Source organism: Oryctolagus cuniculus, chromosome 12, assembly GCF_051225735.1.
Source record: "Oryctolagus cuniculus isolate XC-2025 breed Fujian yellow rabbit chromosome 12, ASM5122573v1, whole genome shotgun sequence".
Classification (NCBI taxonomy): domain Eukaryota; kingdom Metazoa; phylum Chordata; class Mammalia; order Lagomorpha; family Leporidae; genus Oryctolagus; species Oryctolagus cuniculus.
In genome coordinates, this window is record NC_142878.1 from 82,654,152 (window position 1) to 82,674,735 (window position 20,584).

The 20,584-nt window shown below is 43.6% G+C and overlaps 1 protein-coding gene across 2 annotated transcripts; it reads right to left on the reverse strand.

The window, feature by feature from the left end:
- On the reverse strand, positions 1 to 19,690 carry GTF2A2 (general transcription factor IIA subunit 2). 2 transcript variants are annotated; one of them, XM_002718198.6, is made up of 5 exons: positions 19,573 to 19,690; positions 7,023 to 7,143; positions 5,504 to 5,608; positions 1,923 to 2,049; positions 1 to 297 (listed from the first exon to the last, which is right to left on the reverse strand). In XM_002718198.6, exons 2-5 carry the CDS (start codon positions 7,092 to 7,094, stop codon positions 272 to 274), a joined length of 330 nt encoding a protein of 109 aa, XP_002718244.1. In that variant the 5' UTR covers positions 7,095 to 7,143; positions 19,573 to 19,690; the 3' UTR covers positions 1 to 271. The 2 variants fall into 2 exon arrangements, with proteins under 2 accessions (XP_002718244.1, XP_089166622.1); XM_089310496.1 differs by lacking the exon at positions 19,573 to 19,690 and adding an exon at positions 19,313 to 19,553.
- Between the last annotated feature and the right edge of the window lie 894 nt (positions 19,691 to 20,584).

The window sequence follows — 20,584 nt, forward strand, 5'->3', positions numbered from 1 at the left end:
TTGAGTTTTAAAATGAGTTTATTAAAGAATGTTCTTAGGAAGGCAACAACTTTTGATTTGTCATTAAAAAAAAGTTATATTCTTCATGCTGTATAATAAAGGTAATGTAAGAGGCTACAGTTACAAGCTTCTTTTTGCTGGAATTCTGCGTATAGCACAGTGTAGTCATTTCTGCAGTGCTAGAATAAATAAAAAAAGTCTCTTCTATGCTTCTTTTCAAAAAGCAATGAGTAACAACAGAAGATGGCATAAAAAAGAGCCATTTTTCCACTCATTCTGTAGTATTGGAGCCAGTATCTAGGAAACAGGAAAGAATGAGTAAATTAATTATAAATATTTTACGAGTATCTTCAAAAAAGAAAAATAGTTTGAGGGGTGGGAAAGAGGGAAGCAGACCATGAAATAAGGCAAATGCTTAGCTCTTCATATTTATGCTAGAGAAAACCAAGTTGAACTACATTTAGTTCTTATCACTGTTATGTAACCACCTATTTTTTCTCTGCTGTCTCACAGAGAACCAAAACATACATAATAATCAGAAGAACTGTATTTTAAGATATTTTCAGGTGAGAAACATCACTCCCCCACCATCAATGCTTCTAGATTAGCTCAAGTTTATTTCAGAGAGCTTTTAGAATATTTATAGTATTACCTCCATTACCTTGCATCAGTGAGAAATGGTATTTTAAAAATCATTCAAACTTACCTCTACCTGTAAATGCCAAACCATTTAAATTTTGGAAAAAAAGTTTCCATTCTTTTCTGATATAATAGAGTAATGGGACACAATTAGAGAAAGCTTTCCCTGAGTACTCAACAGTTATTTCGTGGAAGACCAATTACTATACTTGGCTGTCCCTGGGGCAGGTGCTCAAAATCAGTGCAGTTAAGGCTGGTTTGCTGCTTCTCTTCCACTCAACTTCGGGGAAAAAAAATCAGCTTGCACCTCTGAGCAAGAACAACATAGTCAGAGAACCACGAACTAGGAATAGGTAAGTAAAACGGTATCTTTAGGTATCAATATTACCTGGTTCCTTCTGTATTTGTGGTGTTTTGCTACGAAAGCTCAGATTCTACGTCTCCACCTGTGCTAACCTAGCACTTTAACAGACTTGTTTCTCAACCCTATTTCAAGTGCTCAGTAGCTCTGCACTGCTACTGGAAAACACTACATCATTAACTCATTTTGACTGAGATTTTCTGGTATCAGTGAATGAAGACGTAATTTTTGACTCTCACTTGTGTGTTACTGTAAAAAACAGAAGAGGGCTTGAAGTTTGTGGGAAAATGACATCAAAAGATACTGCCATTTCTTCATGAGCTTTCTGAATTCCCTTCATATACATGTCAGACTAGAAAGAGAAAATATTAAAAGTGAAGGCCGTTTTTTGTTTTCTTTGTGCTCTTTCTTCAGTGATTAGGTATTTCTTTTGAAATCAAACAAACCCAGCCCATAATCTAGAAGCCTGCTTTCCTAGAGAGTGGTAGTCTTTTCTGTTTAATTCCAGGATAGCTGCTTTAAACACATGGTGCAGATTATAAAGGCAAACACACGTTTAGAATACAACTGGCAAACAGGCGGTAACTCCTCATGGACTGGAAGGCAGTGCTGTCCAGCTTCTGAAACAGATCTAACAAGTGACAGGAATGGATACTTAGCACACGGCTGCTTTAAAATAGCTTTTAAAAAATTGCGTGTATAGGTATTAAGCAAGACAAAAAAGTGCGTATCAGGCTTTCCCCAGCCCTCCTAACTTTTTCGTATTCAATCTGTGTAAGCAGTCTGTGTTACTGAATTACATATATATATAAAGTCAGTTAAGAGGACCTGAGATCTGGAACTGAGAATCCTAGACAGAAGCTAGGTCTCTATTTGGGAGTTCATCATTTGGCCAGTTATAAATTCTTTAGTGAACACTTACTTTTACCGTCACAGGCTACAATTTTCACTTTATCCACTTTAATAAGTTCTGTCACCTCTCGGAATTCCACATCATTCAATACAAAAGTCCACACATTATCACAGAATCTGTACGTATTTAGAGAGCCCTTTAAAACAAAACATGAAGAAATGCCATGAAAAGTCATTTAAGAGAACTTAGCTTCTAAGTATATAACTGTTAAAACACTAATATCCCCTTAATTTAAACAAACCATTAGAAAAATTTGCTAAGGAAAGTGTTAAATATTTCAGGTAGCAGACTTTTTTCAGCACTGTGAAAACTGCAAATCACTTAGTATGAAGCAAAGCTGAATGAAAGCTTGAATGTGTACTTCTACTGCCCTCATGTGGCTAAAATTCAAGTTGATTTTAATTTTTATGTAAACACTCAAGAGCTACATACTTCATTCTACATTAATTCTCTAAGCTTGTGTAAAAGCCTGGATTTCCTAGAAACAGTTAATTTTAATCCTGGGATTTACCTCAGATGTATTACTATATTAACCACTAATCTGTGATATTTATTGTCCCATGAAAATAACATTTATCTAATTTTTTTAAAGCAGGAAAAAATTTGTATCCTTCAACATTAAAAGCAAAAATTATATGAAAGGCAGAGCGACAGACAAATCTCTGATCCTGCTGGTTCATTTCCCAAATGGCTGTAACAGCCAAGGCAATGCCAGGCTGAAGCCAGAAGTCTAGGGCTCATATTTGGGCCATCTCCCACTGCTTTCTCAGGCACATTAGCAGGGAGCTGGATTGGAAGTGCAGCAGTTGGGACCCAAACTGGCACTTCCATATAAGATGCCTGCATTCCTAGTGGTAGCTTAACTTGCTATGCCACAACACTGGCTCCCAAAAGGAAAAAAAATTAAAAGTGCTAGACACAAACAAAATACAATCAAACCTTCAGAGAAATACACATGCACACAGAAGATTTAATGTAGTCAGGAAAAAGACATCTAAATGACTAAAATCTTCATAGAAACAAAATTGAGCACAAAAATTTCCCCCTGCAGTACTATCTGTAACAGCAGTTAGATTAAATGTCCCAGTGTTGTGGCGCAGCGGGTGAAGCCTCCGCTTGTGATGCCAGCATCCCATGTGGGTGCCGGTTCTTGTGCTGGCTCTCTGCTATAGCCTGGGAAAGCAGTGGGAGACCCAGAAGCTTCAGCCTGGCCAAGCCTGGCCAAGCCTGGCCACTGCAGCCATTTGGGGAGTGAACCAGTGGAGGGAAGCTTTCTGTCTCTTCCTTTCTCTCTCTTGACTCTTTCAAATCAGTTACAAATACATCTGAGAATGACTGTGTGATGGCCTATGTTGGAGCTGTGGTCCCTATCACCACTGAGTGAGCTTAGTTTAGAAGGAAGGATCCTAAAACAAGTAAATGAGTATTAACTGAAAGAGGTAAGTACTGGGTACAACAGGAGAACAAAGGGCAGAGAAAGCAGCTCACAAAGTGAAGGTTGAGTGAGTCCTAAAAAGAGTCCTAAAGAGTAACAGTCAATGGAAAGGAAGACAAACACTTGGAATGGGACAGGAGGTTCCCACTGATGCCTCTCAGCCCACTCTGTCGGAAATAAAGTAGCTTCACTACAGAGGCAAAAAGGGGAACAACAGAAATGGATTCTGTGGAACTGGGAGGACTTGACAACCAAGGGTATGGCAGGGTGGGAGGGCACAGTGACAGATAACTCCCACGTTTCTGGCTTGAGTGACAGCAGAACTCTTCAAGCCACGGAGTATGGGAGGAGTATGGGAGGCATGGGCATATCGATTTGAGAACCTCAGGGCTGTGTGACTTCATTCAAGAGCATGTGAAAGCGCCAGACGGCCCTAAGGAGTAAACAGGGGGTTAAGTGACAGAGGGGGACGAGGACTACAAAAGAGCTGACGGAGGCCAGGGAACAGGAGAATAGGTACAATAGTATTATTTCAACAGGAAATAGATTTTAAACATTAATTACTTTCATCTGGATTTTTCTCCATAAAAATTAATCCAAGGCCCCTGATACATATAATTAAAACCTTAGCTTTCACACTCAAGGGTCCTCCTCTCATAATACGCCATTAAAACAAAATTTGTGGTTAATCTTACTGCATAGGCCAGCAAAAATTACAGAAAAGAACTATATATTTAAATGTGATCCAGCATACTGTCCCATCTTTACCACGTATATTCTGGATTGCTGTAATCCAGTGGGGTACGGTGATTAAGACTGAACTAGCAATGGGGAAAACAAAAAGCAAAAATGGCAAAGTCAGTCCTGGCTAAGACTGATGGCACTGTTTGCAGCTTTTGGAAAACAGACACAGTTAGGAGATGCCTATACAGACCTTGGGAACTTTATGGGCTCTAGTAAAAGGTCTACCAAATTTTCTACACAGTAGAAGGTTTATGTGTTAACAGGGATTGATTTAAAAATAAAGGATTGGGTTTTCAAAGACAACCTGGGCTGATTTCTACATACGGTTATACAAACAGAAATGAAGTACTTTTGCCAGAATCATTACCTGGTAAAAATCTGAAAATACACCAAATTTTAACACTGTCACTACCCCATTTCATCCCAGGTAATTTTCAGGCATGTGAAACTGTTAAAAAGAGACTTATTTTACTGCTTCACTAAAATTTGGGTCAAACAGGGCTTTGTCTCATTCACTCATGTACTGCCAATATCTGAAATGATGTATAATGTGTAACAGGCACTCAAATCTTTGTTAAATAAATGATGAACTTTTCATCATCAAAACACTAAGGTTCCCTTACATTTACAGGATAATAATTAAGTGTCTCCATCCACACAATAAATAGTTTCATGGTGGAATAGAAATAGAGAATTCTGTTCAGGTTTGGATGGCTACTCAAAGTGTAAATGACTAAAACAAAGGGCCGGTGCTGAGTTGAAGCGGGTTAAAGCCCCGGCCTGCAGCACTGGCATCACATAAGGGTGCTGGTAGCAGTGGAAGATGGGCCAAGTCCTTGGGCCCCTGCACCCACATAGGAGACCTGGAAGAAGCACCTGGCTGCAGACTGGCTCAGCTCCAGCCATTGCAGCCATTTGGGGAGTGAACCAGCAGATGGAAGGCCCCTCTCTCTCTGCCTCTACCTGTCTCTGTAACGCTGACTTTCAAATAAATAAAAAGACAAAAATGAGACCAAGCTAAGCAGAACAGACTACTATCTACCACTTGTTCAGTTATCCAAGGGTAGACAGGTGAGAAGCAATGTGAAATTTCTAAAAATATCTCTGGACTCTGTGGGAATGGGTTAAGGCCAGACTTTGAAATACATAACTGAGCCTGGCAGATTATTCTGCCACTTACCCTCAATCTCGCAGATAATGTTTTCAGGAGTTGGCATTCTCGGTAACTCCTCAGAGAAGGGAACCACTCAAACACAGGCTGATTAATGAACAGATTACTCATCTCACAGTAAGTGGATGAATTTAACATATACAACTGATTTACTAGTAAAAATCAGTTATAAGCTGTAGATACGTAGGGGTCCAAAAAACACTACGGTACAGGCTGTGAGATTGAGGAAAATATTCTTACCCGGAAATTGACTCTGTTCCTGACCCTCTGAGCCAATGCTGAGTTTATAGCCTTATCAAACTGAAGTAGAACTTGAAGGGCAAGTTGAGGGGTGATCTGTTGAGACTGAGAAAAAAGTAAAAGTCATAAATTCTCTTAGGGAAAAACATGAAAGACAAGCAAAACTGTATGCATTATCTAAAATTTAACTGAGGCTAGTCAGAGCCTCTAAACCTGATTCCTTATTCCCCCTTGGCCATCCCTGACAAGAAGCCAAAGGCTCAAACTGTCTTGACGCAAACATTCTGAAAAGGAAACATGCCAAAACAAGGTTATGAAGCCAAAACAAAATCCTATTATCTTTTCCTTCCTTCACAATGTCTGGAAAGATAAAATTTTTTAAATAGTTTTGAAGCCCAGCAAACAGTATTTTCTTGGGAGTCTTGTATTTTTAAGAAAGGTTAATTGTCAGAGTCAGCGCTGTGGTGTAGTAGTTAAGCTGCGGCTTAAGTCCCAGAATCCCATGTGAGCGCTGGCCATTTGGGGAGTGAACCAGTGGATAGAGGATCTAACTCTGCCTTTCAAATAAAGAATTTTTTTTAAAAAGGTTAATTCTTGGGCTCACAACTATGGCACAGTGGGGCCAGCATCTCATATGGGTCCGAGTCCTGGCTGTTTGTTCTGCTTCTGATCCAGTGCCCTAATGTGCCTGGGAAAGCAATGGAAGATGGCTCAAGTGCTTGGGCCCCTGGATCCTGTTGGGCGACCTCAATGAAGCTCCTGACTTCTGGCTCCAGCCTAGCCAGTCCTGGCAGTTGTGGCCACCAGCAGATGGAAGATCTGTCTCTCCTTCTCTAATTCTACCTTTCAAATAAATCTTAAAAAACAAAGTTAGGGGCTGGTGCTGTGGTGCAGCAGGTTAAGCTGCTGCCTGCAGCCTCAGCATCCCATATGGACGCTGGTTTGAGTCCCAGCTGCTCCACTTCTGATCTAGCTCCCTGATAACATGCCTGGGAAAGCAGTGGAAGATGGCCTAAGTGCTTGGGCTCTTGTGCACATGTGGGAGACCCAGAAGAGGCTCTTGGCTTCTGTCTGTTGCGGCCAATTGGGGAGTGAATCAGCAGATGGAAGATCTAACTCTTTCAAATAAATAACTCAATCTTTTAAAAAAATTCTAAAATTGAAATAAACTGAAAATTCTAATTTAAATACCTAAAGATTATTAAATTGCACAAAATGATCCCAAAGCTACATAGCATATGCTTCCCCTTCTTATTAAGAACAGGGAAAACCAACAATCTCAATTTTATGTCTAACATAACAAAGTTTCTTTTTTTTTGGAAGTTTCAGATACATTCAGCTACATCACTTACTCATCCTGTATCTAGATTATTGTCAGGATGGTATAATAAACAGAACCTGAGGTTATTCCCCAGTATTACTGACTGGGTCAAACAGTCTAGGTTATTCGTCTTGTATCCGCCTGGGATGAGAAACGCGACAGGAACTGTTACAGAGTGTGTGGCTGCCAGTCTCCCACCTGAATGAGCTCGTCTAGGCTCTCCTGAAGGCTGTTCCCCAAAGTCGTATTTCTGTACAACTGATATGCCATGGCTCAGAAGGAAGAAAGTGCTCTTCTTATTCAGGCTTGCATTGATGTCCTAGAAATTTAATGCACAATAATTATATATACCTCTTTAATATAGTTATTAAAATGTGTAAAAATCTGCCTGCTTAGTCTAGAATTTTCCACATATCATACTCTTACTTGTTGTGAAATCATGATCCAGGGAATCTTTAGTTCACATGTGCATGCCTGCCAGCCCCTTTATTTTCCATTTCTGTTAGATTTCGGTACTTGTGGAGCATCCACCCAGAGGATGGCGCTGTGGTAGGTACCAGGGAGAGGGAGGTGAACAAACATATATCCCAACCCTAAAAAGTTATGCCCTGGAGGATAACAGATATAAAAATGGTTAAATTCATTGTTAAAAAAAAAAAAAAAACTGCAATAGAGATATCCAGAGTACTACAGAGGCTGCCAGTCTACTGAGTTGGCTCGAAAAGCTTCCTGATTCTTCACACTGACCTTCAGGACAGTTAAAGAGGAAAGTCTGGGCTGACAGAATAGAATACATACAAGAAGGTTTGTGGGAGAATATAAACCGCTCCACATTACTGGTATCTAAGTGTAACATGGCATGGCAGAGATGGATGGGATAGACTTGCTCCTAAGGTGAAGGGCAGGCAGTGTGGAGCCCCTGGATCAAGGCAAGATCAAATATTACAGATGAGGGATGGAAGCTCCAGAAAGGAGACAGCAGTACAGACTCAACAAACACTAGATGTCAGGAGACGCTCATTTATGTCCAAGTCAGCAAAAATCGCGGTCAGCCAGCATCTTCACCTTACTTTACACAGCCCTTGCCTGACTTCAAACATTTCTTAGGCTTCTGGGCTACCATTCTCAGTGCTCCCCCTTCACCTCACTGGATTCTATTACACAACTTGGTTTCTTGGCTGGTTCTCCCTCAGCTCTCAGCCTTCTTCCTACTAAACTGCCCTAAGGCTTCTTAGGTCTTCTTTACACATGCTTGACTCCCACAATTACTTCACCCAGCCTCATGGCTTTAAATCTCATTTCTGTTCTAATGACTTCCAAATTTGCATCTCCAGTCCTGACTTCCCTTGTACCCATATACAAAGGGCTTTCAATGCATATTAAGAAAAAACTACATGGATTTCATTTTTTTTTTGCACCAAAATAAACCTTAATTCCACCCCCCACCCCCAGACTTTTTTGTACTTCCCTGGATGAAAACACCAAGTAGGCAACTCAAATTTGCAAAAACCAAATTCCTGATACCATCCCTTCTACACCCTGTCCTCAAGTCTTGCCCATCTCAGTAAATGGAAAATCTAGGCTTTCAGAACAATCCCCAAATCATAATCATTAACTCCTTTCTTTTTCTCATACCTGGAATCTAATCTGTCAGCTAACACTTTCAGCTCTTTTTTTCTAAATGTATCCAGAATCCAACTATTCCTCTCACCTTCAATGTTACCATTCTTATAACATCACCAAAATATATGTGATAGCCCATTATATGGTTTAATAACCATGTCCCATCCCAGTATCTCTTGCTTACCTTGCAAATCCACTGTAAAGCTTAACTCAGAGTTGTCCCTCTGGCTAGCAGAGTTACCATCTCAATGCTAGCCTCTGTTCTGAGAGCAGGCAAGAACTCCCAGACAGAACTCCTCAAGTCAGTCCTTGAAATTCACTTATCACCCCTTTAGCTAACATCCTCCTGTCAGACTAACCCTGAGACATTTTTCAGGAGCTTCAAACCTGGTTCAAAGAAAGTAACACCTAATCTACCCCTAGATCCAGACTGACTGGAGCCCACCTCTGCCTTTCCAAAGGAAAGGTGCGCCACTTGAAGGAAGGCCACGCATACTCGCTGTGGACCAACAACAGGCACACACATAAGATGCAGTGGGCATCTCCACTCTAAAGTGTAAAATTCACGGCTGGAGTCTGGGATTTGAGGGAGAGCTGCCCGGCTCCTTGCTCTGCACACTGCAATAAATACCTACTTTTCCCCACCAGCCTGATGTCAGTGACCGGTTTACTGCATGCCAGGCAAGCAGTCCTACTTCTGAGGTACTATAGAAACTTCTCCAACTAGTTTTGGGGTTGTTCTAGAGCAGCTTCAGGCTTTCTACCCTTGCCTATCTCACCCTTCACAGCAAGCACACCGAGACTTCACAACACAAGGCAAATTACATAATTCATCTATTCAAAGTCCTACTGGTTTGCAAGGCCCTCCACCACCCTCTTCCCCTGACTGCCCAGGTCATGTGGGGAGCAACCCAAACTGGACTGAGTTACTGGAATTAAGACTTATTCTATGCATCTGCTCTCTCACAATATGGCGCTGGGAGAGGAGGCAACAGCTTCTACCCAGCTGCCTCTCACCAACTTGACAAGCTGCAGGAGCTGCTTCTGATTGGAGGAGAGCAGAGTACTCGGCGTGTGGGTAGCAGAGTTGGGATTGGTGGAAGAGGACTATAAAGGAGGAGAGAGACAACATGCACCAGGAACATCTAAGGGGAACATCTATCTGAAGGAACACCTGTGCAGCCCCCGAGAGAGCCGGCCGGCGGTGTGCCGCTCCCCTGCGGAAGTGGGGAAAGTGGCAGGGGGAACCGCCCTTCCACGGAGGTGGAAGGGATGGTAGCCAACCCGGGAAGAACCAGCAGCAAACCCGGGGAGGGCCGAGCAGACAGAAGAACAGCGCAGGGTCCTGTGTCGTTCCTCCACGAAGACGGGGAGCGACATAATGGTGCCGTGACTCGGATATGAAGCCTAGGCAGGGTTTAGTGTCGTTCCTCCATGAAGAGGGGGAGCGACAAGGTCATAATGCTGAACTTCCACCTGGCCAATCTGTTCCTGCTTAAGGACCACTGGCTGGTCTTTTTGCTGTGAATGTTCTTCCCAGACACCTACAAAATTCACTCCCTCACTTCATTCGGAGCTCTGCTCAAATGTCACCTCATCAGAAAGGCCTTCTGTGATCAACCTGCAAAAAAGTTTCTCCTTCCTCCTTACTTTGTTTTATTTTCACTTTTCTTCATTTCAATAAAGCAGAAGATGAATGCTTATTCTGTCTCCACCTACTGTAATTGATGTGCCATGAAGGCAGGAATTTGTGTACAGCTATGGACGAGTATTGACCACCTAGAACAAGGTATAGTTATGTATTCAGTAAGTACATGCTGAGTCAACAACTTGATGGTATGTCAAAGTGCTGTATTAGCAACGGTAAAAAACAATGAAATCTGGTCATTTGCAACAAAATGGAGGAATCTGGAAAATATCATGCTGAGTGAAATAAGCCAGTCCAAAAGGGACAAATATCCTATGTTCTCCCTGATCGATGACAACTAACTGAGCACCTAAAAGGAAACCTGTAGAAGGGAAATGGACACTATGAGAAACAATGACCAGATCAGCCCTTGTCTTGACTCTTGAGGAACAACTTACTATTTTATTCCTTTTAGTATTTTTGTTGTTGTTCTTTTTGTTCTACTTAATACTATTGGTTGAACTCTGTAATTAATACACAATTATCTTAGGCATTTAAAATTGACAGAAAAGTGATCTCTGTTAAATATAAGAGTGGGAATAAGAGAGGGAGGAGATATACAGGTTGGCACATGCTCACTCGGACTTACCTCCAATGGTAGAGCTAGAAATGTGCCAGGGGATTCCAATTCAATCTTATCAAGGAGGCATGTACCAATGCCAGCTCACTTGTTAAAGTGATAAGTTTAAGTACATAATTGATCAAACAGATAGGGTAAGTGTTAAAGAGATTTCACAGATAAGACCAGTGTCTGCAAATAATGAAGGATAGAATTAAAAGGGAGAGAATGATCCTGCGGGGGAAGCAGGACACACAGCAGACTCATAGAATGGCAAATGCCCAAAACAGCACTAAGAATCAACCCTTGGGGCATTCAGATCTGGCTAAAAGGCCCATAAGAGTCTCACAGGCATGGACAGCCAAGACACGGTGGCAAAAACAACCTGAATGAAAGATCTTGGTGAACAAGACCCCAGCAGAAAGAGCAGGCCATCAAAGAAGGAGGCACCTTTCTCTGAAGGGAGGAAGGGACCTCCACTGTGATATGGCCTTGACTACATAAGTTCAGAGTTGGTGAACTCAGGAGGCTTCCATAGCCTCGACAGCTCATGGCAAGAGCCTCAGGTGATTGCTGACACCATGAATAAGAGTGCCAATTGTTAAATCTACAATGGGAGTCACTGGGCATATGCTCCCCGCGTAGGATCTCTGTCCTTAATGTGTTTTACTATGAGAGTTAACAATAACACTACTAGTTGAACAGTACTCTATATCTTGTGCAGTTGTGTGGGTGCAGTCTGTTGAAATCTTTGCTTAGTATATACTATGTTGATCTTCTGTATATAAAGATAACTGAAAATGAAACTTGATGAAGAGTGGAATGGGAGAGGGCTACGGGAGGGAGGGAGGGTGTGGGGGGGAAAAGCCACAACAATGCAAAAGTTGCACTTTGTAAATTCACATTTATTAAATAAATAAAAAAAAAAAACAAAGTGCTGTATTAGAACTCTAAGTATAATTCTAACTTTCTACTTCATTGAAGAAATGAAAGTAACAAAAACTTCAGATTCTCAGAACCAAATCTAACCACGTACCAATCCAAATCTGTACCCCAACACACTGTGCCTCAGCTTAGTTGCTATAGTTGAACTACACATGCTTTTATCTAAATCTGTTCTTTGTACGTATGTCCTACTGAAATCAGATTAGCCCTTAATTAGGTTTCCTCAAGGCAGCCCCTGAAATTCAAGTGTCTCCTGATGGCCCACCCTGCCCAGATCCTTTCCTTCTCTGCCCCATGCTTCAACAACAGTCTCTGGAAATAAAGACTGGGCCGTATTTTTTAAAGTTCCTGTTTTCTTAGGAAAGCTGTTTAAGGCTTAGCCATACAGGCGCAGAGAAACTTGGACATGGGCAGAAGGTGGAACTGCCTCACCACCAGAACCAAAGAGAACAGAACACGACTGGAATGTAAACGCTGGAGACCTTTAAAAGCAAGGAGTCTGTGGAACAAGGAAACAGGGTGCTGGAGCGCATCTTATTAAACTATCACATGGCCTGAGTCCAAGCCCCTGCAATCAACTTGCCTTACCAGTGTTTCCACATAGCGGTTTTTCCTACCTAATGGATAAAACTTTCCCCAAAGCCCTGATCAGGGAGGCAGATTTGAGCCTTACCCCTTCTCCATGCTGGTTGGCTACGCTAATAAACCCTTCTCAAAAGACCAGTGTCACAGATTGGTTTTTGTGTGCACGAGGCATTGTTTGCTAACCCTATTCCCGGTAATACAGGGAGGGTAGTATTTTAGCAATTCAACTGTTCTTCACTCTCTTACCATCAAAGTTCCCCTCTCCACAGCCATTTCTGTTAGCAAACAAGTGGCTACTTCTCCCATTTTTCTTTGAAGTCACAACCCACTTCCTCTGACAGCTATACTGTATTTTCTATTCCCCTTCTTTACTTTTTGTCTCTGATTCTCTCTCCTCACCCTTTTCTCTTAAAACTGCTCTAAGTAGGTTTTTGCCTCCACCACACTAATGAAACAGGTGGTGAAGGTCATCAATGGCATTACTAAGACTAGACTACAGCACCTGACACAGCACAGTTGTCTACACTCTACTCTTGTTTAAAGGATGCTTCCTTGGCTGCTGGAATTCTAAACTCTGGGCTATCCTCTTAACTCACTGGTTCATCCTCACACTGTTTGTTGGGTTCCCTGAACTCAGGTCACAAGACACAGAGGTTGATCCTCTGCTGTTTCTATCTATACACATTCCTAAGTCATCAACATTCATTCTCATGGCTGTAAATACCACTACTGATGATTCCCAAATTCACACAACAGCACTGAACTTACTCTACGATCTTGGCTTAGGAGGATCTTAGGCTCAGTCTGCAGGTTCAGGCCTGGGGTAGAGGCCATAGAGCCCTCCGGCTGGTGTTGGATTTAAAATCTAAGGTCTGGACTTAATTCTCTATCCCTCTCCTGAGCAGGCAGAGAGCAATTTCTATATGCTGTGCTACTAAGGGTTGCCAGGGACGGGGTGTGGGGACTGCGGCAGGTGACGCCTCTTTCTTTCTTAACCTCTTCAATGAGTCTTTGCTTATTGCACTGCAACTGAGCACTGTGGCCTCACTTGGCTGCCTACTCCACATCGCTGTTTTCCCTATCTCAGTTAAAACTCCACACTTCTTTGAGTTTACACAAAATCTGTGAAGTCATATGCCACGTTCGGCTGCTCGCAAATCCTGTAAGGTTCATGTGTGTTGAGGATCCAGCCATTTCTGACCATCACCACTGTTGGCACCCTGGTCTCAGTCACCATCACCGTCCACCAGCTTAGAGTCCTCTACACTCTAACGGCAACTCATGGCACAGGACAATCTTTAAAAACACTGGAGACAACATGCCTCTTCTCTATCCCATCAGTCGTTATAAATGCATTAGTGACTCACTCTTTCTCTCTCCAATCTTATCTACAATTCATCCCCTCCCTTGCTCATCTCTCTCCAGACACAGGGGCTTCCTTGCTATTCCTCTGACATGAAAAACACACTCCTACCTAATAGCCTTAGAAATGGCTGTTCTTTCTGTTAGGAATGCTCTTCCCTAGGTGCTCACTTGGCTAACTCTAACGTCTTTGTCTTTGCTCGAAGAGAACTACTTGAGCCCTAAACTGACCACCATATTTAAAATACCAATTCCTACTTCCACTCTGGAACTTCTTTGCTCATTTTTAATGGAAACATCTAACACATTATATACTGTCAATGCCATGGGTACAAAGATTTTGTTCTGTTCATGGAAGTAAACAGGCCTTTAGAACAGTACCTGGCACATATTAAGAGCCAAATGAAACATTTTCAATAAATGAAGGCGAGTACCAGTATTTATGACATTAGGGAAAGGGGAGGGTAAAAAGGGTATGGAGAGGTCTCAGTAGGGAGATAAAAACTTTACAAAGCAAGGAGAGGTAGGGTAAGACGGTGGCTGAGTAAGATACTATGGCGGCTGGCGTTGTGGCTCAATAGGCTAATCCTCCACCTAGCGGCACCGGCACACCGGGTTCTAGTCCCGGTCGGGGCACCGGATTCTTTCCCGGTTGCCCCTCTTCCAGGCCAGCTCTCTGCTGTGGCCCCGGGAGTGCAGTGGAGGATGGCCCAAGTGCTTGGGCCCTGCACCCCATGGGAGACCAGGAGAAGCACCTGGCTCCTGCCTTCGGATCAGCGCGGTGCTCTGGCCGCAGTGCGCCAGCCGTGGCGGCCATTGGAGGGTGAACCAACAGCAAAAGGAAGACCTTTCTCTCTGTCTCTCTCTCTCACTGTCCACTCTGCCTGTCAAAAAAAAAAAAATACTATGGCAATCATCTTCTCACAGGGACAGCAATTTGAACAGCGAGGTATGTACCAAGTCACTTTCAGAAGTGCTATGGAAGCCAAGTGAGGCCACAGTGCTCAGTTGCAGTGTAATAAGCAAAGACTCACTGAAGAGGTTAAGAAAGAAAGAGGCGTCACCTGCCGCAGTCGCCACACCCCGTCCCTGGCAACCCTTAGTAGCACAGCATATAGAAATTGCTCTCTGCCTGCTCAGGAGAGGGATAGAGAATTAAGTCCAGACCTTAGATTTAAATCCAACACCAGCTGGAGGGCTCTATGGCCTACTACCCCAGGCCTGAACCTGCAGACTGAGCCCAAGATCCTCCTAAGCCAAGCTAACAAGGGAAGGCCTCCACTGCTCCTCCCTCAACCTTCTGTAAACAGAGCAAGATTCCAAGCGCTGAGGAGCAGGGTGGGAAAGTGAATTTAGGACTTTGCCTTAAGCTCAGTGCCACTACCACTGTAGTGATGAGACCCAGTGCACAGAGTAGAATCTCCTATCCTCTAGGCCAGTACTCCAGTACTGGCAGATAAAACCCGGGGAGGATAAATGAGTACTCTAGCTCCATGGGGGGCAAGACAGCACAAGGCCCTGTGGCCAAGAGTCTCAGGTGTAACCCCGCGTAGTGGCAGTCTGAACAGTCTTTACCACCTTTCTCTGGATCTTGACAGACAGCAAAGAGCAAGACTCCAGCCACAAGTGTGTAGGTCGCCACAGTGAACAGAAGACTGCATTCTGGAAGTGGTAAAACTATCGTGGGCAGATTTTAAGAGGCTCTCTCTCCAGGACAGTACCTACAGATGGAAGCTCAGGACCTGCCCCATTCAAAGTGGGGAACCGTGGTCCTAATTGACTGGATTTATATACCAGCCAGTGTGACCTATGATTGGTTGCAGCAGCCCTGAGCTCCACCTCTTTGGCAGCAGGCAGCCCACAGCAAAGTGGTCCTTGGTCCAACCCTGTGCTGCGCTGGCCTTGGCAGACTGTGGGCTTTGCGTGTGATCCAGCATCGTGGCACAGGTAGCCACAGAACTGCTTACCCCATTCCTCTGCCAACCCCAGGCAGCATTATGAACAACTCTATACCAACAAATTGGAAACCTACAAGAAATGGATACATTTCTGGATACATAACTAACCAAAATTAAACAGGAAAACATAGAGAACTTAAACAGAACAGTAACAAGTAATGAGACTGAATCAGTAATTATATGTTCTCAAAGAAAAGCCCAGGGCCAGACGGCTTCATTCCTAAATTCCATCAAACTTTTATTGAAGAATTAACACTAATTCTCTTCAAATTACTACAAAAAAACTGAAAGGTAGGCATTCTTCCAAACTCATTCTGTGAGACTAGCCAAAACCAGACAAAGACAGAACAGCAATCTTATAATCTCCCTTACGAGCACAGATGTAAAAATTCTCAACAAAATACCAGCGAACTGAATGTACAACACTTGAAAAAGATTATTCACCATAACCAAGTAGGATTATCCCAGGGATGCAGGGACAGTTCAAAATAGGCAAATTAATAATGGTCATACATCATATCAACAGAATGAAATAAAAAGTTCTCTCAAAAGATGCAGAAAAAACATTTGATCAAATTCAGCATCCACTCATAAAAACCTTGAGCAAATTACGTAAAGAAAAACTATCAACATAATAAAGGCTACATAGGACAGTCAACACAGCAAACATGAAGCCAAAAACATTTCCACTAACATCTGGAATCAGAAAAGGCTGTCCTTTTTCACCACACCTATATAATATAGTACTGCAGGTTTTAGCTGGAGCAAGTAGCCAAGAGAAAGAAATAAAAAGCACAAAATAGGAAATGAGAAGTTCCAACTATCCCTGTGTGCAGACGATATGATTCTATAGAGAAACCTATGACGGATAACATACAAATCAGGAGTCTTTTAAACACTAATACTGAACTCACAGACAAGAAATTATAAGAGCAATTCCATTCAGAACAGCTGCACAAAACCCCCACAAAACCTTGCAATAAATTTAATCATGGATGTGAAGCGTATCTACAATGAAAATTACAAAACACCGATAAAAAAGTAAAGGCATGGGGCTGGCGCTACGGCATGGCCGCTGCCGCCTGAAGTGCCAGCATCCCATATGCGCGCCAGTTTGATTCCCAGCTGCTCCACTTCTGATCCAGCTCTCTGCTATGGCCTGGGAAAGCAGAAGATGGCCCAAGCTCTTGGGTCCCTGCAGCTGCATGGGAGACCTGGAAGAAGCTCCTGGCTCCTGATCGGCGCAGCTCCAGCCAATGCGGCCAACTGGGGAGTGAACCAGCAGACAGAAGACCTCTCTCTCTCTTTGCCTCTCTTCCTCTCTCTGTAATTCTGACGCTCAAATAAATAAATCTTTTCTTAAAATTTTATTTATTTATTTATTTATTTTGGACAGGCAGAGTTAGATAGAGAGAGAGAAAGGTCTTCCTTCCGTTGGTTTACCCCGCAAATGGCCGCCATGGCCGGCGCGCTGTGCCGATCCAAAGCCAGGAGCCAGGTGCTTCCTCCTGGTCTCCCATGCGGGTGCAGGGCCCAAGCACTTGGGCCATCCTCCACTGCACTCCCGGGCCACAGCAGAGAGCTGGACTGGAAGAGGGGCAACCGGGACAGAATCTGGCGCCCCAACCAGGACTAGAACCCAGAGTGCCGGCGCCACAGGTGGAGGATTAGCCTAGTGAGTCACAGCGCGGGCCATAAATAAATCTTAAAAAAAAAAAAAAAAAAAAAAAAAGTAAAGGCAGAAAAAATGGAAAGACCTGCCCCTCCCCATGTTTATGGATTGGAATCATTGATATTATTACAAATATCCATACTACTCAAAGCAACTTACAGATTCAATGCAACCCCATCCAAATACCAATAATATTCTTCACAAAACTAGAAAAAAAAATCTTAAAATTCATATGGAAACACAAAAGACCTTGAACAGCCAAAATAATCTTAAAATCAAGAAAACCAGAGGCATCATGACATTTAATTTTAAGATATATCATAGAGCCACTCTAACCAAAACAGCAAGGTGCTGGCATAAAACACAAAGACCAATGGAACTCACACAGCCAAACGATTCTCCACGAAGGAACCAATACCATAACACTGGATAACTGTAACATTTAACTCTGTTCAATAAATAGTGCCGGGAAACCTGGATATCTATATACAGGTGTGTATTTATAGGTATATATACAAAAGTCAACTCAAAAATGGATCAAAGGTGCAAATGTAAAACCTGAAACTATTAAAAAAAATATGGGAAACACTTCAAAAGCAAAACTGGACAAATGGGATATTAAACTAAAAAACTGCACAGTAAAGGAAACGAGAATGAAGAGACAACCAACAGAATGAGAGAAAATATTTGCAAACTAACCATCAAAGGATCAACATACAGATTATATAAGCAATTCAGAAGACTCGGCAACAAAGTGCCAGACAATCCACTTAAGCAACAGGCAAAAGACTGGAATACACACTTCCCAAAGAAGCAGCAGTGCTAGCAGCGATGAGGAAATGCTCAGTATCCCCAGCTATCAGGAAACACTATCAACCCCACAGCGAGGCAGCATCCCACTCCACTTATAGCGGCTATGGCTAGTATCAAAAACACAACAGTAACAAAAGCTGGCAAGGATGTGGAGACTAGGAAACCCTTCCAGGTTGTTGGTGGGAATGCAAATCAGTATGTCTTTTATGGAGCACAGTATGGAGGTTCTTCAGAAAACTAAACAGACATGCACTCTAGGACCCGGCTATCTCCACAGGCAATGAAACCAGTTCATGAAAGATACCTGCACTCCCACATTCATTATGATCCAATCCCAACAGTAAAGATGGACTCAACCCAGGTGCCCAGGAATGGATGAATTTGTAAAGAAAATGTAGCATACATACACAATGGAAATTATTGCTCAAATATAAAAAATTAAATGTTGACATTTGCAAAATGGATGGAACCAGAGGCCATTATGTAAAGTGAAATAAGGCAGACACAGAAAGACAAATACTGCATGTTTACTCTTTCATGAGGAAGTTTAAAAAAAAAAAAGTCGCTTTGAACTCAGAACAGTGATTGCTAGGGACTGGGAAGGGTGGGGAGTAGAGGGATGGATAACGGGGTTCAAAACACATAGTTTAATACACATAGTAATAGTTCCTAGTGCACCCCAGCACAGTGGGGCAGCTACAGTTCACAATGTTATATAGTTCATAAAGAACTGGAAGAGAGGCGCTGGTAGGCTCCAAACATAAAGAAAATCAGAAGGCAATGGAAACGTTAATTGCCTGAATCGATCAGCTGATGTTGAATACACGTGTCGAAGAATGCACGGCACCCCCATTAAAACGTGCAAGCATTACAAGTAAAAATTAAAAACTCCACGAATCACGTTAGGGCATCTTGGGTCAAAAGTCTCAGTTATCTAAAAACCGTGACCGTTCGCTAAAATTACTCGCGATCTCCGAGGCTTAACCATCGCTGGATCTCTCAGGTGTGGAGTCGGCAGCCCGAAGCCCGCGCTCCCTCCTGGGGATCCTGCGGTTCGGCGCTCAGAGGCGGCTCCAGACTCGTGGGTAACTAGTCCCAGTCCCTCTGCATCTCCCACCCCGTTTCCATTCGTCCCTCTGTCGGAATTGGCAGGAAGCAAAGCTGCAAGGCGGACTTTCAACGCACGACGACGCAGTCAGCAGCCAAGGAATGCCCTTAGTAAACGCTCCCTAAATTCGGCACCACCATTCGGGCTGCTCGCCTGAGTACTTCCCAGACATTCACCTGGCGGACCACGCAGGGCTGTGCGGAGGACCTCTTCAGGTCCGATCGCCCGCCACAGGACGCAGCCGCCTCCCGCCGCCTCACCCCGCTCGCAGGGCACCGGCCCCGGGGCCTCGCCGGTAGCGAGGTCGGAGAAAGGCCGACCCCCGGCGCCAAATCGCCCTTGGAAACGGACCCAGCCAACCGCAGCCCCGGCTCTGGGAGCTCAGGGAGGCGCGGGCCCCGCCTTGCTTCCCTCCCCGGCCCAGCTCACTCACTACCTGTGGGGAAGGCGCTTCCCGCCGCGGCGCGGACAGAAGCGGCGCGGCAAGCGGCCAGGAAGGAGGTCCCTACTTCGCCGACCACTTCTTCGGCCGCCGCGAAACCGCAGAGTTCGGCGGACGACCCGGAAATGCTCCCGGAACCTGGAAGTGACACCACGAAGGTGGGCCGGGAGGCCCCGCCCACCGCTGCGCCCGCACGCCAATCAAGGCTTCCGAGGTCAGGGCGGGGATGCGGGGAGGGGGAGGAGCGTCGGGCTGGATCCTCCAACCTCAGAGCGGTGGCCATGCTTTTCGGGTGATTCACCAGTTTCACTCAGGCGCTCCGAAGAGAACTGCAGTTTTTAAGAGACTCATCTCCCCCACTGTTAGATGAAAAATTTAACAAATGTAGGGCATACACCTTCTATGCTTGGGTTGTGTTCAGGACAATTCTGCTGAAGACCATGTGACACGAAATTGAAGACGAATTCTGAAACATCTGAGATGGATTATCTCCTATCAGTCAAAATAGGGCTGCAATTATTTTAGCCTGGCAGTCTTAGTTTGTGATTAAGAATTTTAATTTCCGAGACTTTGTACTTAAAATCTGTGCCTAAATATGCAACTCAAATACTTAGGCATTACGATTTTGCATAATCCTAGATTCCTTGAGGTATCATAATTGTGGATTGAACTTTGTAGTGAGGTACACAGCAGTTTGCGGACAAAGCCAAAGAGCTGCATAGTAATTAAAGACTAAGTGCTACCAACTGGAGCCGGCCTTTAAGTAGATTCTCATTTACCCACTCTCCGCATTTTCAGCCACTTCCAATGTTACCCTTGGATTCTTCCCTAGTTAAAATTTCTAAACTGTGAAATACAAAATCTGTTTGTAATCCAGATGTTAAAAATTAAAGCAGATTGGACCCCACTCCTGGAATAGAACACCAAATCACAGGAAAACAGAAAAGGTCTGAAATTATTTGAAAGGCTTATTAGTAATCCAGTGTGAACATTTAGTGGCATGACA